The sequence below is a fragment of the Muntiacus reevesi genome, chromosome 2 (genome assembly GCF_963930625.1).
Source record: "Muntiacus reevesi chromosome 2, mMunRee1.1, whole genome shotgun sequence".
Lineage (NCBI taxonomy): Eukaryota > Metazoa > Chordata > Mammalia > Artiodactyla > Cervidae > Muntiacus > Muntiacus reevesi.
In genome coordinates this window covers 273,447,579-273,472,473 of record NC_089250.1, presented here as the reverse complement: position 1 = coordinate 273,472,473, position 24,895 = coordinate 273,447,579, and the positions used below count along the sequence as shown (strand labels likewise).

The window sequence follows — 24,895 nt, the reverse complement described above, 5'->3', positions numbered from 1 at the left end:
TCATGGACAGAGGAGCCTGGTGGGCTAGACTCCATGGGGGTTGCAGGGAGTTGGACAGGCCTTAAGCGACCCCGTATAGCATGCAACCTTTGCCATGTCCTTGAAACATGTAACCTATTTTCCCAGAGATTTCAGTCTTGGGCAAATTAGAATTTTAAACCACGGTGCAGGTGCTGGGAAGAAAAGGGTGAAAGAGACATTTTTGAATCTCAAGCAGGAAAGTACGAGAGGTCTCATGTCTGTTGATCTGCATGTATGTTTGTCTTAGTGTGTGTCTTTGTTTTTGGATAATATTGCTGAGGTTGATTTGTAAATGAGCTCTAATTCAATCGTTTGTAAAAAAAAAAAAAAAAAAAGGACAAATCAAACCATTTCAAGAGAATTTAACTTAAGTGAATTTCAGGTTCATGTGAACTGGGAAATATTCAATATTAAATATCTAGTATTAATGTTTGTTTGCTAATCTAATTAAGACATGTCTTGAGTCTTCAACATTGTCTAATACTTTTATTGTGCCTAGGTTACGTTAAGTAACTTAGTGAACAGTTAAAGTAACTGGAGTGAAGAAACTTTTAAGGAAAGAATGCAAATGCGATTGGAGCTTTTAGATAAGCTCTGTTAGGAAAGATTATACTTTAGAAATATCTGTCTGAAATAGTCTCTCCAGATTTGAATAACCTGAATTTCCAGGGTTGTGCTAAACTAAGTGATGAAACTTCATTGAATATCTAGGTCATTTCCAAATAAAGTCAGATTCTGAAACAGAGATTACTGAAAACTCATTTCCTCTTACAGACAAACTGAAGAGATTTTGGACTTTTAATGAATACGTTTGGTGCCACCCTGAGATGTTCTCTATAAGAAAGGAGATATTCTTAGACATTATCACTGGTATTTATGTTCACCAGTCTACAAAATGCTAATATAATGGACTGCTCATGGTTGCTTAAGGAAAGTAAAATGTGTGTTTTTAGTAAGAAAGGGATGAGAAATGTGGGCCAGTCACCTTGCTTTGTCTGCCCTGGTTAATTTGTCTCACGACCCTCCCCTTGGCTACACAGGCACACCCTGGATCTTGAAGTAAAGCCTTCTCAGAGGAGCACAACTCACTTTTCCTGGAATGATCCTTTGACTTTTACCTCCAAGGAGCCTTTCTGCATTTGTGTACTGTATCTCTTATTAGACAGGGCTTTTCCTTTCTTTGTCCTTGCCACGATTATTCCCCTGAATTAAGAGACAAACTGGCTGTTTACCCTGTTTTTGTTGGCCTGTTTAAATTCCTTAACCTGAGCCCACCTATCTCTTATCTCAGGGCATGCAAAGAGGAGGGTAGCTGATTGTAGATGTCCAACCTGCAGCCCATCCAACTCCTACCTCAAAATTACATTTTATTAAGGAAAATGGAAAGTACTTCTGACTTACAGATGACTGTTTCTAAATGAACAAAGTGTTTTTTTTGTGTGTTTTTTTTTAAGAAAAGAGAGAGGTTTCATGGAAAGTGGACTCCAAGAAAAGAGGTTCCCAAAAGGCAAGGTCTTTATATGTTCTGCAACAATCTGTCATTTGACTCCTGTCAATTTTGTTGCATGTGATGACTTTGGGTAGCATGTGATGAGGTGTTTCAAAGGGGTTTACTTCCCCTTGTCCTCCTCCTGTGGTAATTCGTGCTGTTAGGTGGCATAGACTGTTGCGTGTTTTATAGAAAATATCAGAAGTTACTTTTCTTTTTTTTTTTTTGCTGTTCCACATGGTACTCTGGTTCTTAGTTGCCCATTCATGGAGAGATTTTGTGCCCCCTACACTGGAAGCACATAGCCCTAACTACTGGACCACCAGGGAGTTTGCCTCAAAGGTTACTTTTGCTTAAAATATATGTAAGTTTTCAAATTACATTCCTTTATCTTCATAACAGTATGTTTAAAAATTTATTAAAATTTATTTATTTTTCTCTTCACTGGGTCTTTGTTGCTTCGGGGGCTTTTCTCTACTTGCAGCAAGTAAGGGCTACCCTCTAGTTACATTGCCTGTACTTCTCATTCTAGTGGATTCTCTTGTTGCAATGTATGGTCTCTGTGTGTTTGCTCAGTAGTTGTGACCCCCCAGCTCTAGAGCAGAGAGTCATCACCTGTGGCCTGCAGGCTTAATTGTTCTCAGGCCTGTGGGAATTTCCCAGATCAGGGATCAAACCTGTGTGCCCTGCACTAGCAGATGGATTCTTTACCTCTGAGCCACAAGGAAAGCCCTAAAGGTTGTTCCTTTACATGTATGTTGGAGCCAATGAACTGGGTGAGTTTAAGTTACTGTGTAGATATGGAGTTGCTGTATTGAATGATTATTGTATAAGTAGAGAATGTTTCACATATTTTTTGTTTTTTAAAAATGATGCTCTTTTTGTATTACACAATATAATTGACATTAACCACTTGTTAATGTCATAAAATGCTTATATATCTATCTACTGATAGATTTCTAAGAGGTATTTAGAAAAGTGTTTATTTTTTTATTTTTTAAATTATTTTAGGGAATTCTCTGACAGTCCAGTGGATAGGATTCAGTAGTTTCACTGCAGCAAGACTGGAGTTAATCCATGGTACATATATATATATATTGTTTACAGAATTCTTTATTTTCTCAATGCAGTATTTGTTGAACAGTTTCTGACTGCCTTTTTTTTTACATTATTCATTAGAATTCTTCTTTTGCATTGTTTACCATTCCAGTGTATTGCCTCTTTGATGCTTGTTTGCTCAGTTACTTAGTCCAGTCTGACTCTTTGTGATCTCATGGAGTGTTGCCCGCCGAGCTTTCCTATCCATGGAATTTTTTTCAGGCAAGAATAGTGCACTGGGTTGTGATTTCCTGCTCCAGGGGATCTTTCCGACCCAGGGATTGTATCCCCCTGTGCCGCGTCTTCTGCATTGGCAGGCAGTTTCTTTACCACTGAGTCACCTCTCTAGTCCTGTATGTTCTTCACCATTTAAACATGTATAAGGATGCATAGAGTGTGTAGAATATACCATTATTTTCTCCTCAATTATGAGAGAGCAATGTGTTTAGGACAAAGTAGGATGAGCTTTGAGGTCATGGTGGGGAAATATGTTTTCTTTGTGAACTGACTTGAGTTTGCATAAAATTAATATTTTCTGATTGTGTTTGAAAGTACACTACCCTAAAATTAATTTGAATTGCATATGATCACTCCTTTTTGAAGAGTTCTATTCCTTTAGTGTTCTATAGTTTTAAGATCATTATTGCGAAAATTCATAATTTTTTTCAGGACGAATATGACTCATGGTATAATGTTATGTGTTCGACAAGAAATAATTTATTTATGAATTGTTACTAATAAAATACCTGTGGTTCTTTATGTCTTGTAGATATGTCTCATATAGATAAGATCAAGAAATTACAGGCAACAGTAAACAGTGGTAAAGGGGAGATTTTTCAAAGAGTGATGTTTGGACGAGCTGAAAGCGTTGAAATCAAAGATTTTCACCTGAGGGACATCCAGGAAAATATACATGACTTTGATTGTCTGTGGACAAATGATGAAAGAAATGACAAAGGAATGTCTACATCCCATAACAAAAACCTCACTGATGGAAGACATCATCCTAGTAGAAGTGATGTAGGAAAGAGACCTTTTGAGAGGCACGGATCAAGCTTTCAGAATGAATTGCAGGTGGTGCAATCTGAAGGGATAATTTTTGAATGTAGTCAAGTTGTGACAAATGTCAGCGCCACAGGTTTACCACCTCAGAGAACTGGTAATGTCTGCAAAGGCTTTTCTCATAAACATGAGAATGGTGTTATGCATCCTTCAGAACTGTTACCAGACCATGAAACACAAAAGAAAAGACCTTACAAATGTAATGAGTGTGACATAACCTTTCTTCAGGACTCAGAACTCACTGGACATCAAAGAATCCATATAGGAGGAAAACCATGTAAATGCGACGTGTGTGGCAAGGCTTTTAATCAAACTAGACAACTTGCAATTCATTGGAGAATTCATACTGGAGAGAAAGCATATAAATGTGATGTGTGTGGCAAGGCGTTTGCTCATACTGGACATCTTGCTGTTCATCAGAGAGTTCATACTGGAGAGAAACCATATAAATGTGATGTATGTGGCAAAGGCTTTAGTGAAACTTCAAGCCTTGCAGTTCATCAGAGAGTTCATACTGGAGAGAAGCCATATAAATGTGATGTATGTGGCAAGTCCTTTACTTCAAATTCAAGCCTTGTAGTTCATTGGAGAATTCATAGTGGAGAGAAACCATATAAATGTGATGTATGTGGCAAGGCCTTTAATACGTCTACACATCTTGCAGCTCATCGGCGAATTCATACTGGAGAGAAACCATATAAATGTGATGTATGTGGCAAAGGCTTTAGTGAAACTTCAGGACTTGCAAATCATCGGAGAATTCATACTGGAGAGAAACCATATAAATGTGATGTGTGTGGCAAGTCCTTTAGTTCAAATTCAAGCCTTGCAGTTCATCGGAGAAGTCATACTGGAGAGAAACCACATAAATGTGATGTATGTGGCAAAGGCTTTAGTATAACTTCAAGCCTTGCAGTTCATCGGAGAGTTCATACTGGAGAGAAGCCATATAAATGTGATGTGTGTGGCAAGGCGTTTACTCGTACTGGACATCTTGCTGTTCATCAGAGAGTTCATACTGGAGAGAAACCATATAAATGCTATGTATGTGGCAAAGACTTTAGTGTAACTTCAAGCCTTGCAGTTCATCGGAGAATGCATACTGGAGAGAAACCATATAAATGTGATGTGTGTGGCAAGGCGTTTACTCGTACTGGACATCTTGCTGTTCATCAGAGAGTTCATACTGGAGAGAAACCATATAAATGTGATGTATGTGGCAAAGGCTTTAGTGAAACTTCAAGGCTTGCAGTTCATCGGAGAATTCATACTGGAGAGACACCATATAAATGTGATGTGTGTGGCAAGGTGTTTACTCGTACTGGACATCTTGCTGTTCATCAGAGAGTTCATACTGGAGAGAAACCATATAAATGTCATGTATGTGGCAAGTCCTTTAGTTCAAATTCAAGCCTTGCAGTTCATTGGAGAATTCATACTGGAGAGACACCATATAAATGTGATGTGTGTGGCAAGGCGTTTACTCATACTGGAGATCTTGCTATTCATCAGAGAGTTCATACTGGAGAGAAACCATATAAATGTCATGTATGTGGCAAAGGCTTTAGTGGAACTTCAAGCCTTGCAGTTCATCGGAGAGTTCATAGTGGAGAGAAGCCATATAAATGTCATGTATGTGGCAAGTCCTTTACTTTAAATTCAAGCCTTGTAGTCCATTGGAGAATTCATACTGGAGAGAAACCATATAAATGTGATGTATGTGACAAGGCCTTTAATACGTCTACACATCTTGCAGTTCATCGGCGAATTCATACTGGAGAGAAACCATATAAATGTGATGTATGTGACAAGGCCTTTAATCAGTCTACACATCTTGCAGTTCATCGGAGAATTCATACTGGAGAGAAACCATATAAATGTGATGTATGTGGCAAAGGCTTTAGGTCAGCTTCAAAGCTTGCAGTTCATCGGAGAATTCATACTGGAGAGACAGCATATAAATGTGATGTATGTGGCCGATGCGTTACTCAAAACTCACAACTTAAAGTTCATCAGAGAACTCATACGGGAGAGAAACCATATAAATGCGATGTGTGTGGCAAGGCGTTTACTCATACTGGACATCTTGCTGTTCATCAGAGAGTTCATACTGGAGAGAAACCATATAAATGTGATGTATGTGGCAAAGGCTTTAGTGAAACTTCAAGCCTTGCAGTTCATCAGAGAGTTCATACTGGAGAGAAGCCATATAAATGTGATGTATGTGGCAAAGGCTTTAGTGAAACTTCAACCCTTGCAGTTCATCAGAGAGTTCATACTGGAGAGAAGCCATATAAATGTCATGTATGTGGCAAGTCCTTTAGTTCAAATTCAAGCCTTGCAGTTCATCGGAGAATTCATACTGGAGAGAAGCCATATAAATGTGATGTATGTGGCAAGGCCTTTAAAAAGTCTACACATCTTGCAGTTCATCAGCGAATTCATACTGGAGAGAAACCATATAAATGTGATGTATGTGGCAAAAGCTTTAGTGAAACTTCAGGGCTTGCAAATCATCGGAGAATTCATACTGGAGAGAAGCCATATAAATGTGATGTATGTGGCAAAGGCTTTAGTATAAATTCAAGCCTTGCAGTTCATCGGAGAAGTCATACTGGAGAGAAACCATATAAATGTGATGTATGTGGCAAGACGTTTACTCGTACTGGACATCTTGCTGTTCATCAGAGAGTTCATACTGGAGAGAAACCATATAAATGCTATGTATGTGGCAAAGACTTTAGTGTAACTTCAAGCCTTGCAGTTCATCAGAGAATTCATACTGGAGAGAAGCCATATAAATGTGATGAGTGTGGCAAGGCGTTTACTCGTACTGGACATCTTGCTGTTCATCAGAGAGTTCATACTGGAGAGAAATCTTAAAAATGTGATGTGTGGCAAGAAGGACTTTAATCAGACTGCAAAACTTGTTCTCCGTCGGAGAATTTATACTGGAGAGAAATCATATATGTGATGTATGTGGCAAGGCATTTGTTTCATCAGAGAGTTCATACGGGAGAGAAACCAGAAAAATGAGGTATATGTGGCAGGGATTTCAGTGTGAATGCAAACTTTGCAGTTCATCAGAGAATTCATACTGGAGAGAACCTTAGAAATATAAGAATTGTGACAAACCATTTAGGCACCGTCATCCATAACATCATCAGCAGTTCAGACAGGAGAGAAACCATATAAATATGATATATATGGCCAGTGCTTTACTTGAAATGACAAACTTAGAATCCATCTGAGAATTCATACTAAAGAGAAACATTAGAAATGTGACAGTTGTGAGAAACATTTTATTTAAAAAAATTTTTTTGTTAATATATATTATTACAGTTTATTAAATAATGACACAATATTTATGCCACATTTTTCAACAGTGTTTAAATAAAGATTTCAAAATATAAAGGCTTATGAAAACTTTTATAGTCTTTGCATAACAATAAACACTATTTCTGGTGTATGAATAAATACAGAAAACAGAAGCCATTCTTTATATCACAATCAGCCAAACTTAGCCATCAATGATTACACAAATCCACAAGCAAACAAAACAAAACAAAAAATCCACTTTCTTCATTTGGGTTATGAAAGCTAAAAATTCCTTTGCTATATTTAACAATAACTAACGGGATGGAGGGAGGGAACTTAAAGTCACAGCCTGGAGACAAGGGGATCAAATCTCCCAGTCCTTCAAGTTCTTCCTTGGTTAGAAGCTTCTACTACTGCATAACTCTTTCAGGGAAGAGAAAAAAAAAAATCACACCAGGTTAAAACTCGGTCCTATAAGGTATTTATAATAAGTCTGCACTGAAGAAATACAACATTTTTGTCTTAAAAATGTGCTTACCTTTTACATAGAGGTTTGGTTTTCTTTTCATCCTGGTATGAACATGAACATATTGGAATAAACTGATATAATGAGTAGTGCATGACATTCAGTCTTTTCACAGTCTTCAAAATGAACTCACTTCTACTGTTTTAGGAATTATCTGTACCCTTATAACGTTTTTTACATTAAGGGAAAAAAACAAAGAGTGGCCCATAAAAAGTCATCCTTTAAACTCAAGGAACCCAAAAGTGAAAGCCTTTCTATATAAAGCCCTTACATCAATGGAATGTTCTGGTAAGAAGAGAAGTCTCCTCTCTAAATATATGGTTTAGTACAAGGGACGAGGCCTGAAGAAGTTCAGCTCTCTGGTATCACACCCAGAGCTGGTCAGTGAGAACTAGACTTCCATCTGAATCTTGAAGCGATCAACACCTACTTGCCCCTCTGACCTCCTCCTTTCTTGTCTTAGCTCTTACTTTTGGAACAGAAATCCTGCTTCACAAAATCTTGTTTTCAAAGTCAGCATTAATATAGAAGGCAAGGTGAGAGAGGCCGGGAGAAAAACTGCCCAATGCCCAAGAAAAATCTGCATGCCTTCTATTCTGCTTCGAAGAAGGAAACAGTCCAGGGGCTGGATGGGCTGGGAATCTGCATATACCACAAAGGTGCCTGTCCTGGAGCCCCAGTAAGTATGTATTTACTGTTATTCTGTGAGAAACATTTTAGTGCAAATGTCGTGAGTGGTACAAAGCCTTTAATCAGTGTTCAGGCCTTACAATTCAGAGTTCATATTGTATAGAAAACATACAAGTGAAATGAATGTGGCAGAGTTTCCAGTGCATGTTCAGCATGAACTGCCCATTAGGCATTTCATAGAGGAGAGGAACCACATACATGTTATTTATGTGGCAAACCCTTCAGTCACAAGGAATGATGTTGCAGATCATCTGAGGATCCATACTGCAGTGAAAACTTAAACATGTAGAGAATGCAGTAAAATACATCAACTTTTTGACCCTCAGAAAATTCAACCTGAAGGAAAACTACACAAATGTGTTAAGTGTGGGAAAGCTTTGATTCTGTGTTCAGCCCTAAGTCATCATCAGTAAATTTGTTTTTTTGTTTTTTTTTTTTACAATATTGTGATGATTTTTGCTGTACATCTTGAATAGGCCATAGGCGTACATACATCCCTTCCTTCCTGAACCCACCTCTCTCGTCACTGTATCCCTCCAGATTGTCACAGAGCACTTGCTCACACATTAAACTCCCACTGGCTCTTTTACATATGGTAATATATATGTTCCAGTGTTAATCTCTTAAATACTGCCATCCTATTTTGTATATTTCAATAGTTTTTCCTTAGCGTTACTTTTTCTATCCACGTTATGACCCAGATCTAATTTAATTTACATTTCTTTCCTGCCTTCCACTAACAAATACATAAGTCTGTGGGTTATGTTTAGACGTTTGTAACATTATAATGCATGTAGACAATGACAAGGAACATAGTAGGTGCCCTGTAAATGTAAAGAAAGTTCCTTTAAGACTTGAGTTCAGTTAGGTAGTACACATAGAAATATTTATAAATAGTGCCATGTTGATAATTTTGGTGAAAACAAATTCTAGTGTCTTAAGACTTTATATTTGACAATGTGCTTTGTTGTCCACAAGTGAGAGATCTTTCAGAAACAGACAACAAAGACATGAGAGAAAATATATTCCAATTTTTCAACAAGAAGTAAATTGCCTAATCACCGTCAAGTGATCATATAGAAATTTGACATTCCATTACATTGAAGTATTGGCTTAAGTATTATACATTATGATGTAAACAAGTTTTTCTCATTTAAGTTTTTGAAGCTTTGTCATCATAGGCATGGAACAGAAACTTTTGTAAAGAAGAATACATTTCTTATTAAAAGTTTTTTCTCTCAGTTCAGTTCAGTTCACTCGCTCAGTCGTTTCCGACTCTTTGCAATCTCATGAATCACACCACGCCACGCCTCCCTGTCCATCAAAATACTCCCGGAGTTTACTCAAACTCATGTCTATCAAGTCGGTGATGCCATCCAGCCATCTCATCCCCTGTCGTCCCCTTCTTCCACCCCCAAGCCCTCCCAGCATCAAGGTCTTTTCCAATGAGTCAACTCTTCACATGAGGTGGCCAAAGTATTGGAGTTTCTGCTTCAGTGTCAGTCCTTCCAATGATCACCCAGGACTGATCTCCTTTAGGATGGAAGGCCAAGGGACTCTCAAATCTCCTCCAACACCACAGTTGAAAAGCATCAGTTCTTCGGCGCTCAGCTTTCTTCACGGTCCAACTCTCACATCCATACATGACCACTGGAAAAACCATAGCCTTGACTAGACGGACCTTTGTTGGCAAAGTAATGTCTCTGCTTTTTAATATGCTATCTAGATTGGTCATAACTTTCCTTCCAAGGAGTGTCTTTTTTTTTTTTTTTTTTTTTGGAGTAAGCGTCATAACTTCATGGCTGCAATCACCATCTGAAGTGATTTTGGAGTCCCCCAAAATAAAGTCTGACACTGTTTCCACTGTTTCCCCATCTAGTTCCCATGAAGTTATGGGACCGAATGCCATGATCTTAGTTTTCTGAATGTTGAGCTTTAAGCCAACTTTTTCACTCTCCCCTTTCACTTTCATCAAGAGGCTTTTAAGTTCCTCTTCACTTTCTGCCATGAGGGTGGTGTCATCTGCATATCTGAGGTTATTGATATTTCTCGTGGCAATCTTAATGACAGCTTGTGCTTCTTCCAGCCCAGCGTTTCTCATGATGTACTCTGCATAGAAGTTAAATAAGCAGGGTGACAATATACAGCCTTGACGTACTCCTTTTCCTATTTGGAACCAGTCTGTTTGTCCCTTAATAATCTTTAAAATTTATCTTTGGCTCTGCTGAGTCTTCATTGTGCTGGCTCCTTTCTCCTTTTGCAGCAATCGCCCTGTGAATTCTCCATGTAACCTTGGCTGAGGTATGGTTGGAGACTGGTGTTGTGAAGTTTCTTTTGGTCGGTCCAGAGGACTAAGTGTCTGTCTGTTCTATAGGCTGAGCTGAGCCTCTTTTTGCTGCAGGTGGCCTTTCTCTAGCTGCAGCAGCAGGAGCGACTTTCTGGTTCCTTGTGTGCAGGCTTCTCATTGCTGGGGCTGCTGGTATTGCATAGCACAGGCTTTAGAGCACAGTCTCAGTCCTTGTGTTGCACGGGCTTAGTTGCTGCGAGGCACGTGGCATCCTCCCACACCAGGGATCAAACCCGGGTCCTGTGCATTGGCAGGTAGATTATTCACCGCTGAACCACCAGGGAGGTTCTACTCAGCGTCTTTTAACTGGGCGCTATGTATAATACGCTTCCAAACAAAATTGGGGTCATCAACAAATAACTGGGAGATCTGAAAACCAGGAGAGAGTCCCCCAAACTTATCTGGACTTGCTGAAGTCATGGATGGACCCAAGAGACCCTTCCTGAAATCCCAAGGCTAGACTGTCCAAAGCACAGTATGGTGCCTGCTTTTCTTAATCCTGCATTCCCCTCAGGGTGCACTCAGGGCCCCTGCAGTGACTAATAAGCTTGATCCTTGGAAAAGTTGAATGTCAAGACATTTTTCTCAGAAGTGTTTGTATGAAATAGCCCTTTCTAAGAGTTTTGTGTTTCAAATTCTAGCTTGTCATCACTACACAAAGCCAGTCCTTGTTTACTTAAAGTGCTTAAATTAATTCTAATTGTAGGAATATTCCTGGGTTCAGCTAGCACCCCACTTCCAGCCCCACCCCACCAGCCACCCCACATCAACCCCCACCCATCCCCAACCTGGCCAGCAGACCAGGTTTCAGTTCCCAGGGCTCTGAATCACTTCAGCCTCATCAGCAGGACTCCAAGTACAATTTGGTTCCGTCTCTCAGTCATGTCCGACTCTGTGACCCCATGGACTACAGCACGCCAAGCCTCCCTGTCCATCATCAACTCCCAGAGTTTACTCAAACTCATTGTGTTGGTGATGCCATCCAACCATCTCATCCTCTGTCATCAGCTATGCAGGACTTCAAATGTTATGCCAATAGCTTCTTTCTTTCCATTGTGATTATCCCACAGAATTTTAAGGTTTTATTAAAAATGTTTACAGTTACTTAAGTTAATGAGCAATCAATGCTGCAACACAAGACGTGAGAGACTCTCAAGTACTGCTTAACTCTGACAAGACACCCTGGAACCAAAAAGAGGAACAAGCAGGTAGGCTTTCGTGCGCCCCTGTCCGGGCCGCTGGACCCCCCCCCCTCACATGTCCTACGGAGGCGTGTGTCCCTGGTTCCGCCCCTCACTCTCCCTTTCCTCTGGAACCTACTGCTTGGGAGTCTCTGGTGTCTTCACTAGAAGGATGTTTGTTTACAGCAATTCCTGAAGCCGAGACTTGGTAGGTGCGGTCTCCCCGGGAATAGTGAGGTACTGTTTTTTTCCTTTTTAGTCCTGTTAACCTCCGCCCGTAGGGTCTCCTCTACTCCGTATCTGTGGTCTCCGGTGACTTCAGACCTTCCTAATCCCCAAACCTTTCCTCCTCAAGTAAATCCAGTTGTTGCCTTGAGAGGCCCGTGGTCTAATTTCCTTTCAGTGTAAACTCCTGAGGAAAACATATATCGTCCAAGAAATATATAGGAATTTATAGGGGGAAAGTGATTATAATTGATGCACGGCACTTGATAATTTTGTAAATATACCAAAGCACTTGTTCAAGAACTAGGTGAGAATTTAATCTTTGCAACTGGTGGTGGAGCTGGAGTTCTTCTCTCGAGTGTTAGGGAGTCATATTACTGTCCTTTTCTGGTTTATATGACCAGGGTCATAAATTGACTACAGAGACTCTTCATTTTAGGAGGTTATTTTTAGTGATGCTGGTTACATGTATGAGCTCTAGAATCAGAGAAAAACATAAAATGGTCTCTATGCTCAGACATTTCCGAGGCTTTGAGACCCCATGGAGTGTAGCCCGCCAGGCTCCTATGTCCATGGAATTTCCCAGGCAAGAATACTGGAGTGGGATGCCATTTCCTAATCCTGGGGATCTTCTGACTCAGGGATAAAATCCCCATCTCTTGCATCTCCATTGGCAGCAGGATTCTTTACCACTGAGCCACCTGGGAAGCCTCTTTGGTCTGTTACTAGTGTTTTATTTGAATTAAAGAAGTGAGTTTTGGTTGGTAGTTTTCCAGTCAGTGAGACCCAATGTGGATAATGCTGATTTATGGACTGCTGAGAAGTACAGTGGAAAGTGGTGTATATAGTGGGAAAATATCTTAAGAGATTTGAGAATCTGAAGACATTTGAGGGGTAATTTTAGATTTTGTGCCTCAAGGTTGACTGTCAGTGCTACACTAAACCTAAGATGATTATGTGGGGCAGGTGGACAAGGAGCAGTTAGCTTCAAGTAATGAGGCCTGGTTATTTGTGGGAATGTTGTTCGTGGAATATTGTCAGAGGTAAAGAATTGATTGAAAATGCTTCTAGCTAACAGACCTTTGATAGAGTTGAGTAGATTTGGGTTGTCTTCATTAATTAAAATTAATCGGAGAAGGGAGGTTGTCCTAGAATTGTGAAGTCAGTGACATGAGTGTTGTACAGAGCTGTGTCGGATGTAGAGACAGGGTTATTAATAGGCTCAGGTCTTGGTGTGCAACTTGTGGGCTGATTGGATAATAAGATCTTAAGAATAGAATCCCGCGAGGATTGTTTTTCATGTTAATGAGAGACTCAGAATGAGGGCTGTATTGAGGAAACGCATTGCTATCAGCAGTTTATCTACTCAGAGTGGGGGATAACTGATTTTACTGTGGTTAGAGTGGCCAGAAGCTTTGGAATCTAAGGGGCTATGAAGGAGGCCCCCCTTCCGAAAGAGCTGGGGTATCTTCCAATTAGCTCAGTCAGGGACAACAGGTGGCAGTGAGATTGGGGCCTTTCTCAATGACTTCTCAACTGAGCCCAATTGAGCCAAATCTCAAGGACCTTTAAAACTTTGTGATGTCCCCAGTCCCTGGCATGTTCTCCCAGGAGGGCTAGTTTCTTGGTCTCCATACTGAGCGCCCAGTGCCTTTGCATTTGCGGCTTGTGTGTTTCTGTGTGATGCCCAGGCCCAGTGGTCTCTGATGTTTAGCCCTGTTGCTCAACAGAGCACAGAAAAGCGGCGAAAGAATGTGGAAAAGTGGAGAGGAAGCTATCGGGGGTCTAGGAGAGGTGTGAGAGGAGGCAAGTTTCGGCCTCTGGATGAGCCCTCTGAATGGTGTATGGGTGTTGCAAGCATAGTGGTGTGACCCAGTTCAAGCTCGCTCTGCTGCCTGTGAGAGAGGCCAGTGCTTCCAGGAGACGACTTCTTGAGGCAAACAATGGGACTTCATTTTGAAAACCAGCCAACCAAGAAGGTGGCTAACTAATATTTCAAAATAGCCAACTTGTTGGTGTCTGGATGCCAGATTCTTTTATGAAAGTAGACAAAGAAGCAGTGAGGAAATAAAGTCAGAAGGGAGGATGGAGAGGGAGAGGCAGTGGGGAAGTAAGGTCAAAAGGGCCATCCGTCTTGCAGTACATCTCAGGGACAGCCAGCCTTCTGTGTTCATCTCTTCTTTCCTGCAACCATTCACAGGTTGGGAGGTCAGAGTATCTCCCTGTGAGCTCAACATGAGGCACTTTAGTTGAACAGTCAGGCCAAGAGGTAGGGTCCTCTGAGGCCAGCCATTATGGATGATTACAATAACCACAGCAGTGAGAACCAAGGCAAAGAAACCGTTCCAACTGGGAATCACAATTGGTCTTCCCTGCAACAGTTGTGCGATCATGTTGTGTGGAACTGTTGACAAGCGTGGTCTCAGCTTTGACTGGAGGACCTGGATGTGGGCTCATGGCTAACTGTGGGTTGCCTGGAAGGGTGGGCATGCCACAGTGTCTTAGCTCAGTTTCCCTGGGACACAGATGCTGTGACTGAAGTTTGCGTGTGTTGGTTGATTGGGAAAGTCATGATCACACCTGAGAAGGAAGGAAGAAAGTGTAATTGGGAAGAGGACTGTTACCCTGCAGTGTGTTAGAATCAAGGCCTGAGCTGAGCCCACAGGGAGGGATGGGTGCATTGGTCCTGGAGGTGGGATCCAGAAGGTTCCCCACAGCATTGACTCCATGGAGGGGATTTTGTGATGTTTTTTGGAAGAGCAAGAATCATTATGCAATCTGTAAAATAATTGTTGCTAAAATCCCCGAGGGGTTCCCTCACAGCTCAGTTTGTAAAGAATCCACCTGCAATGAGGGAGACCTGGATTCGATCCCAATACCTGACCATCTGAGCTGTCTCTTGGGAAACCTGTATGAAGGTCAGGAAGCAACAGTTAGAACTGGACATGGAACAACAGACTGGTCCCAAATAGGAAAAGTACGTCAAGGCTGTATATTTTCAACCTGCTTATGTAACTTATATGCAGAGTACATCATGAGAAACCTCAGAGACATTACTTGGCCAACAAAGATCCATCTAATCAAGGCTATGGTTTTTCCAGTAGTCATGTATAGATGTGAGTGTTGGAAGATGAGGAAAGCTGAGCACCGAAAAATTGATGCTTTTCAACTGTGGTGTTGGAGAAGACTCTTGGGAGTCCCTTGTACTGCAAGGAGATCCAACCAGTCCATCCTAAAGGAGATCAGTCCTGGGTGTTCATTGGAAGGACTGATGCTCAAGCTGAAAGTCCAGTGCTTTGGCTACCTCATGCGATGAGCTGACTCACTGGAAAAGACCCTAATGCTCGGCGGGCTTGGGGGCAGGAGGAGAAGGGGACAAGAGAGGATGAGATGGCTGGATGGCATCACCGACTGGATGGACATGGGTTTGGGTAGAGTCCATGAGTTTGTGATGGACGGGGAGGTGTGGCATGGTGTGATTCATGAGGTTGCAGAGTCGGACACGACTGACCGACTGACCTGAACTGAACTGACTGATTGCTCTTCAGATTCCTTGATGTTAGTTTAGGTTGCTCAGGGAACTCTTACTGTTGGACTTTTATGCTCTGTTACTTAACTGTTTGATTCGTTAGGTTCAAAGGAATTTGACTTGACTTTACTCCCTCCTCTTTTAGTATAAAAGGGGACTGAGTTCCAACTCGGGTAAGATGCTTTTCGGGGTACAAGTCCACCATATTTTCGGTTTGCTGACTTTCTGAATAAAGTTGCTATTCCTGCCCCAACGACTTGTCTCTCAATTATTGTCCTGTTGTGTGGAGAGCAGTAGAACCTTAGAATGTGTCCTAAAGGTACAATACGGTTTTCATCAATTTGTAAAGATGTATTGCTCTTTTTGACCACATGATGCAAAGAGCGGACTCAATGGAAAAGACCCTGATGCTGGGAAAGATTGTGGGCAGGAGAAGAGGGAGACAAAGGATGAGATGGGTGGATGGCATTACCCACTCAGTGAACACAAGTTTGAGAATACCCTGGGAGATAGTGAAGGACAGGGAAGCCTGGCGTGCTGCAGTTCATGGAGTTGTAAAGAGTCAGATTCGACTTAGCAACTGATCAGTGAAAATTGCTCTTTTTAAAGCAATGGTTAGTAAAATTTGTCAATTTGAAATAGAAAAAGCAAAAGGTACTGACAGAAGTTATCACATACCTTAGTCCTCCAGTCTCATACTGTAGGTTTTGACCTTGTGTCTCTGGAACTGAGCCATGTGGAGTTTGCCCTTCCAGGTGAATGAGGAACAAAGAGGAAAAATGTTATACAGGATGCCACTGTAAAATGGAACGTTTTCCCCAGGGATAGTTTTGTAGTTCTTATTTTAGTTTGCAATACAGAGAGAAATCCAGAAAAATCTCTTATTTTCTTAAGATGCTTAAATTATTCTAATGGGAGGAAATATTTTGCCTTCAATTACCATCCAACAGGAACTTTTTAGAGACCCAGGTTCCCAACCCCTGAATTGCCAGGAGCAGGACAGGCAAGAACCTGCTGAGAAAACCATTTATTTATTTATTGCACTTGAAAATATGTGGGTTATTTTCAAATACCTGTTGGTATTGATTTCTCACATAGTTTCACAGTATTAAGAGAACAGGCCCTGTATGATTTCAATACCCTTTATTTAGGCCATGAAACTTTAGCACCTTGTTTTACATCATGTTCCAGTGTCTCCCGGTTAATAGTCTATGGGAACTTGAATAAAATTTGTATCCTGCTGTTGTGTGAAATTGTATAAGTCTTAATTATGTTGAATTGGTTCACAGTTGTTTTCAGGTCTTCTATATCCTGCTTTCCTGTCCATTCTATTAATTTTTGAGAGTTTAATATTGAAATTCCACCTAAAAATCTTAATTTGTCTACTTAAAAAATTATATAGTGGAACTGCAACTATTTTCAAAGCCTCATGTAAATGTGTTGTCATACTTTCATAATTTCAAAAAATTTTTAAAAGGAAAAAAGAATCTTTATTGAAACTTTTCTACTTGTTAGGAGGAAATATCCTAGTTTCCAACATAACTGGTCTACAAAGTTAGAAGCTTTTGCCTTGAAAGTGTAACGAGGTAACACAGCGACGAGGGAAGGCCGGCCGCCTCTGCCAGCGAGGCGGCGTGGAGCCCCGCCGCAGCAGCGCCTCTGGTCCCCGGAGCCCGCCACCTTCCTCTTCTCCACTGTGCCCACTGCATGTTTTCCTCGCATTCCGAGGGGGAGCGCAAAGTGACCCAAATCCTCAAAATTTCCAGGAGGCTGTGGGGGAATGTATAAAATTCAAATTAAATCGGAAGAATTGAAGGAGAAGAGAACTGTCCAGCAGCCAACAGGCACTAAAAGAAGAAATCAAAGGTATGCACGGATTGCAGGCTTTTCAGTCTGTCCCCAGACACTGACCATACCCTGGCTGCTTAGATGTTGTTGCTAAAACAGGGGATGAATCTTACCAACAGGGGCTTCCCTTGTGGCTCAGCTGGTAAAGAATCCGCCTGCAATGCGGGAGACCTGGGTTAGATCCCTGGCTTGGGAAGATCCCACGCAGAAGGGAAAGACTACCGACTCCAGTATTCTGGCCTGGAGAATTCCACGGACTGTACAGATCATGGGGTCGCAGAGTCGGACACGACTGAGCGACTTTCACTACTACCACCGTTCTTTCCTCAACGTATGACAAAAAGGTTATTTTGTTCATAGACATTTCCATATTGTAATTATAGAAGAATATGCTATGTATTCAGATGTTAAAGGCAACAGATTAAAAAAAGCAGGCTGTAATTTATGGGGCCTCACAGGACTGGTAAGGACCTCCCTGCCCCTTGCCCCGCCTTGCTCTCGATCTGCTGACCTGGACGCGCCTCGCCGCCCCCTCGCCTGCAGCGATCCGCCCAGCTCCCGGCCCGGAAGCTCCGCCTCGGAATCCGCGCGTGCGCAGGTTTCCTGCGGAAGCGGAAGGCTGAGAGAAGGTAACCGGGCGGCCCTTGAGTTTTTTTCTCCTAGTGTAAACGTGTGTCGCGCGCTTCGCCGTCCAACCCGCCCTCACCATGTCTATCTTCAGGGTCCGGGTGGTTCTGCGCAAGTAATATCCCAATACCCCGCCCTCCGCCCGAAATAAACCCAGAGGCCGCCGTTGCAGGTCGAGTATTCGAAATCGCTGTGAGGCTTATCCTTGCCGTTTGCTTTTCGGTCTTCGACCCCGGAGACACCGCCTTTCGGGATATTTTTCTGCTTTAAGCTTAACCGTTACTACCTACGCCTGTGCCTTGTAAAGTCCCCGGGCGCGAGGTGCATTCGAGCACGCCCACCTCCACCGTCTCACCCTGTCGGCCCCTGGAGGTCGCGTCGACAGCCCGACTCCGGGAGAAGTCGCGTCCTCTCCCCGGTCCTGGGATTCTGGAGAGCCCGCCCGGCCCCCGAGACCCCCTCGCTCCCAGCCTCTCTGCCCTCGCGTCTCCTCAGGCCGATCGTTCTGGCCCGTAGGCCTCCCTTCCTGGTCAGTCCGTTTTCCTTACCCCTGGGCTGGACGTGTGACACCCAGTGTTTTTCGGTCACGAGTCCGTCTCGTTGGCACGTGTGCTCTTTTGATAGGCGGGCGTTTCATTTACTCATTATTTCTGTAGATACATGGGCGAGGGGCATCAGAGGAAGCAGTGACTGAGAGTGAAAGGCAAACTCAGAAGTGGAAAACAATGAGAGAACCGACGGGGTCGCCCAGGATGGCTGAGGCAATTGCAAAGGGATGGTAAAATGAAATAGATTTAGCCCTTAAAGTAGCGGGTGGGTGAAAGAGAAATGAACAAAGGCGTGGGATCTCCAGGAGTTGGAGACAAGGGGACAGCGGCCCTGCGCCTGTGGTAGGAGGGCTGACAGGGGTGATCCTAGGAGAGAAACAGGGATAGGTGCTGACTAGAAGAGAAGAGGAAGTAAGCATAGACACCTGGAGTGCCCCCGAGTGGGAGTGTAAGAGGGAGAGAAGCGGTGTGACTAGAAGGCAGAGAGGGAGCGGAGTTGGAGAAAGAGATGTATAGATGTTTAGGACAATTGGAGGGGTAGGGGTGGGGAGAAGAGCAGCAAGAGGAGAAACAAGTTGCAGAGGGGGCAGGACAGGTGTGAGGGAAGAAATAGGAGGGCAGAAATCCCCCTTGAGAGAGTGGACGGCAAAGGACTGTTCCTCATAGTGAGGTCTTCCTGTTTTTGTGGTTGTGGCAAGCGGAGGGCGGATGTTGATCCGAAGCCTTAAGCAGCCTGTTTTCCACTTGCAAGATCAACTTCTAAAAGCTTACATTGTCTGAGGAAGAAGCTGGGAAGAGGAGGAAAAAAGGGAAGAAAACAGGAATGGCTCTTTCTCAGGTAAAGTCATATTTTCAGTTGATTCAGTCTGTCCTTCCTGAAATGCCCTTCTTTGGACTTACTAATCATCTCTGACTCTGAAGTATCCTTCCTGACACCTGTACATGCACACTCACCAGGGAACTTCCCTCAGGGCCTGTCGTCTCCACTTAGAACCCGTCTCCCCATGACCCAGTGGCCTGGACCTTGTGTGGAGGACACCATCCTGGGCAGGGCTTCACACCCACGGGTTTGAGAAGGGGTCTCAGTGCTCTTGGGCAGCAGGGATTGCCTTGGGCCCTTCTGGATGTGCAGTCTGCTCTCTGTCAACCAGGATTAAGAAGCTGTGCAAGGAAGTCAGGTTTTAACATGCACAGTACCTGGTAAAATCTGAAATTAGACCTAAAAACGGAAATTTGTTCTAGGGTAATTGAAGCTAAGTGAGAGAGGCACTGACTTCAAAATCTTGACTGAAAATGGGATGGAAAGTTCAGACTCAGGTATTAGTGATAGAGGGTGTGCTATTCCATCATCTGTTTGAAACTGTGACATGAGTCTAAATCTCGGAGAGTTGGAAATTCACTTTCATTGCCTTCATTCTTCAGATTGTGTCTTTTCACTATGTTCATTTTGTGGTTTGGCATAGAGATATTTTTACTTTTGATGCAGGTGAGGTTTCCTCTTCATTGTTTAACCCATAGATTCACCATTTGTTATGGCACTGTCTTTTTTTCCACTGGGTTTTCTTAGCATTCTTGTCATTAGATTTTAAATACATGCAAATGGTTATTTCTGAGTATTCTTTTCTCTTCCCTTGATATATAAATCCGTGTTTATGCCAGTACTACCCCATCTGGATTATATTGTGATATGGCTTGAAATTTTTAAAAGGGTGGCCTTCATTTTTCTTCTTTCTACTTATTGAAGAGTATTTTTTCAGTTTGTTGTCCTTGAGGGTCACTATGACTTCTTGCAAGTTTTTTTCTATTTCTGCAAAAGTTCAGTTCAGTTCAGTCGCTCAGTCATGTCCCTGCATGGGTCCCTGCGACCCATGAATCGCAGCACGCCTGGCCTCCCTGTCTATCACCAACTCCCGGAGTTTACTCAGACTCATGTCCTTTCAGTCGGTGATGCCATCCAGCCATCTCATCCTCTGTTGTCCCCTTCTCCTGCCCCCAAGCCCTCCCAGCATCAGGGTCTTTTCCAATGAGTCAACTCTTCGGATGAGGTGGCCAAAGTATTGGAGTTTCAGCTTCACTGTCAGTCCTTCCAATGAACACCCAGGACTGATCTCCTTTAGGATGGACTGGTTGGATCTCCTTGCAGTCCAAGGTACTCTCAAGAGTCTTCTCCAACACCACAGTTGAAAAGCATCAATTCAAAAAAAAAAATAGAAAGAAAAGCATCAATTCTTCAGCGCTCAGTTTTCTTCACCGTCCAACTCTCACATCCATACATGACCACTGGAAAAACCATAGCCTTGACTAGACGGACCTTTGTTGGCAAGGTAATGTCTCTTCTTTTAAATATGCTATCTCGGTTGGTCATAACTTCCCTTCCAAGGAGTAAGCATCTTTTAATTTCATGGCTGCAATCACCATCTGAAGTTATTGTGGAGCCCAGAAAAATAAACGCTGACACTGTTTCCACTGTTTCCCCATCTAGTTCCCATGAAGTGATGGTACCAGATGTCATGATCTTAGTTTTCTGAATGTTAAGCTTTAAACCAACTTTTTCACTCTCCTCTTTCACTTTCGTCAAGAGGCTTTTCAGTTCCTCTTCACTTTCTGCCATAAGGGTGGTGTCATCTGCATATCTGAGCTTATTGATATTTCTCCCAGCAATCTTGATTCCAGCTTGTGCTACTTCCAGCCCAGTGTTTTTCATGATGTACTCTGCATAGACGTTAAATAAGCAGGGTGACAATACACAGCCATGACGTACTCCTTTTCCGATTTGGAACCAGTCTGTTGTTCCATGTCCAGTTCTAACTGTTACTTCCTGACCTACATACAGGTTTCTCAAGAGGCAGGTCAGGTGGTCTGGTATTCCCAGCTCCTTCAGAATTTTCCACAGTTTATTGTGATCCACACAGTTGAAGACTTTGGCACAGTCAATAAAGCAGAAGTAGATGCTTTTCTGGAACTCTTGCTTTTTCGATGATCCAGCGGATACTGGCAATTTGATCTCTGGTTCCTCTGCCTTTTCTAAAACCAGCTTGAATATCTGGAAGTTCTCGGTTCACGTATTGCTGAAGCCTGGCTTGGAGAATTTTGAGCATTACTTTACAAGCATGAGAGATGAGTGCAATTGTGTGGTAGTTTGAGCATTCTTTGGGATTTCCTTTCTTAGGGATTGGGATGAAAACTGACCTTTTCCAGTCCTGTGGCCACTGCTTAGTTTTCCAAATTTGCTGGCATACTGAGTGCAGCACTGCTACAGCATCATCTTTCAGGATCTGAAATAGCTCAACTGGAATTCCATCACCTCCACTAGCTTTGTTCGTAGTGATGCTTTCTAAGGCCCACTTGACTTCACATTCCAGGATGTCTGGCTCTAGGTGAGTGATCACACCATTGTGATTATCTGGCTCGTGAAGATCTTTTTTGTACAGTTCTTCTGTGTATTCTTGCCACCTCTTCTTAATATCTACTGCTTCTTTAGGTCCATACCATTTCTGTTCTTTATCGAACCCATCTTTGCCTGAAATGTTCCCTTTATATCTCTAATTTTCTTGAGGAGATCTCTAGTCTTTCCCATTCTGTTCTTTTCCTCTATTTCTTTGCATTGATCGCCAAGGAAGGCTTTCTTATCTCTCCTTGCTATTCTTTGGAACTCTGCATTCAAATGGGAATCTTTCCTTTTTTCCTTTGCTTCTCACAGCTCTTTGTAAGGCCTCCTGAGACAACCATTTTGCCTTTTTGCATTTCTTTACCTTGGGGATGGTCTTGATCCCTGTCTCCTGTACAGTGTCACGAACCTCCATCCACAGGTCATCAGGCTTTCTGTCTGTCAGATCTAATCCCTGAAATCTATTTCTCACTTCCACTGTATAATCATAAGGGATTTGATTTAGGTCATACCTGAATGGTCTAGTGGTTTTCCCTACTTTCTTCAGTTTAAATATGTATTTGGCAATAAGGAGTTCATGATCTGAGCCACAGTTAGCTCCTGGTCTTGTTTTTGCTGAGTGTATGGAGCTTCTCCATCTTTTGCTGCAAAGAATATAATCAATCTGATTTTGGTGTTGACCATCTGGTGATGTCCATGTGTAGAGTCTTCTCTTGTGTTGTTGGAAGGGGGTGTTTGCTATGACCAGCGCGTTCTCTTGGCAAAACTCTATTAGCCTTTGCCCTGCTTCATCCCATACTCCAAGGCCAAATTTGCCTGTTACTCCAGGTGTTTCTTGAATTCCTACTTTTGCATTCCAGTCCCCTATAATGAAAAGGAGATCTTTTTTGGGTGTTAATTCTAAAAGGTCTTGTAGGTCTCCATAAAACCGTTCAATCAGCTTCTTCAGCGTTACTGGTTGGGGCATAGGCTTGGATTACTTTGATATTAGATGGTTTGCATGGAAACAAACAGAAATCATTCTGTCGTTTTTGAGATTGCATCCAAGTACTGCATTTCGGACTCTTTTGTTGACCATCATGGCTACTCCATTTTTTCTAAGGGATTCTTGCCCACAGTAGTAGATAAAATGGTCATCTGAGTTAAATTCACCCATTCCAGTCCATTTTAGTTCACTGATTCCTAGAATGTCTACATTCACTCTTGCCATCTCCTGTTTGACCGCTTCCAATTTGCCTTGATTCTTGGACCTAACATTCCAGGTTCCTATGCAATATTGCTCTTTACAGCATCGGACCTTGCTTATATCACCAGTCTCATCCACAACTGGGTATTGTTTTTGCTTTGGTGCCATCCCTTCATTCTTTCTGGAGTTATTTCTCCACTGATCTCCAGTAGCATATTGGGCACCTACCGACCTGGGGAATTCCTCTTTCAGTATCCTATCATTTTGCCTTCTCATACTGTTCATGGGGTTCTCAAGGCAAGAATACTGAAGTGGTTTGCCATTCCCTTCTCCACTGGACCACATTCTGTCAGACCTCTCCACCATGACCTGTCTGTCTTGGGTGGCCCCACACGGCATGGCTTAGTTTCATTGAGTTGGACAAGGCTGTGGTCCGTGTGATCACATTGGCTAGTTTTCTGTGATTGTGGTTTCAGTCTGTCTGCCTCTGATGCCCTCTCTCAGTGCCTACTCTGTTACTTGGGTTTCTCTTACCTTGGATGTGGGGTATCGCTTCACAGCTGCTCTAGCAAAGCACAGCTGCTGCTCCTTATCTTGGACATGGGGTAGCTCCTCTTGACCACCGCCCTGACCTTGGACCTGGGGTAACTCCTGTCTGTCACTGCCCCTGACCTTGGACATGGGCTAGCTCCCCTCGGTCACCCTTGTTAAAGGCCACAAAATACAAGCTGAATCCTCAGTTAGTGGTACACTACTGTGTGGCATTTTCAGATCCAGTAAGTGATAAAACTGTTCAGCTTGTGAAATCAACAAGATTGTTCCAGAAAAACATCTATTTCTGCTTTATTGAATATGCCAAAACCTTTGACTTTGTGGATCATAATAAACCGTGGAAAATTCTAAAACAGATAAGAATACCAGACCACCAGGCCTTCTTCTTGAGAAACCTGTATGCAGGTCAAGAAGCTACAGTTAGAACTGGACATGGAACAACAGACTGGTTCCAAGTAGGAAAAGGAGTATGTCAAGGCTGTATATTGTCACTCTGCTTATTTAACTTCTATGCAAAGTACATCATGAGAAATGCTGGTCTGGAGGAAGCACAAGCTGGAATCAAGATTGCTGGGAGAAATAACAATAAGCTCAGATATGCAGATGACACCACCCTTATGGCAGAAAGTGAAGAAGAGCTAAAGAGCCTCTTGATGAAGGTGAAAGAGGAGAGTGAAAAAGTCGGCTTAAAGCTCAGCATTCAGAAAACTAAGATCATGGCATCTGGTCCCATCACTTCATGGGGAAACAGTGGAAATTGGAAACCATAGCTGACTTTATTTTTCTGGGGTCCAAAATCACTGCAGGTAGTGATTGCATACATGAAATTAAAAAATGCTTACTCCTTGGAAGGAAAGTTATGACCAACCTAGACAGCATATTAAAAAGCAGAGACATCAGTTTGTCAACAGAGGTCTGTCTAGTCAAGGCTATGGTTTTTCCAGTGGTCATGTATGGATGTGAGAGTTGGACTATAAAGAAAGCTGAGCGCCGAAGAATTGATGCTTTTGCACTGTGGTGTTGGAGAAGACTCTTGAGAATCCCTTGGACTCCAAGGAGATCCAACCAGTCCATCCTAAAGGAGATCAGTCCTGGGTGTTCAATGGAGGGACTGATGCTGAAGCTGAAACTCCAGTACTTTAGCCACCTGATGTGAAGAACTAACTCTTTGGAAAAGACCCTGATGCTGGGAAAGATTGAAGGCAGGAGGAGAAGGGGACGACAGAGGATGAGATGGTTGGATGGCATCACTGACTCAGT

At 42.6% G+C, this 24,895-nt stretch overlaps 2 protein-coding genes and 1 pseudogene across 2 annotated transcripts in view; 2 read left to right on the top strand and 1 right to left on the bottom strand.

The window, feature by feature from the left end:
- The window catches only part of LOC136157615 (zinc finger protein 665-like), a 28,408-nt gene extending 21,855 nt beyond the window's left edge, over positions 1-6,553 (top strand). Inside the window, exon 5 of the mRNA XM_065919442.1 lies at positions 3,378-6,553. Within this exon, the coding sequence (XP_065775514.1) occupies positions 3,378-6,553 (3,176 nt within the window). The remainder of the gene's footprint in view (positions 1-3,377) is intronic.
- Positions 1-24,895, bottom strand: part of LOC136161650 (zinc finger protein 665-like) — a 365,259-nt gene that overhangs the window by 137,099 nt on the left and 203,265 nt on the right. The window lies entirely within an intron of this gene.
- On the top strand, positions 14,349-17,396 carry LOC136157614 (bolA-like protein 3 pseudogene; annotated as a pseudogene).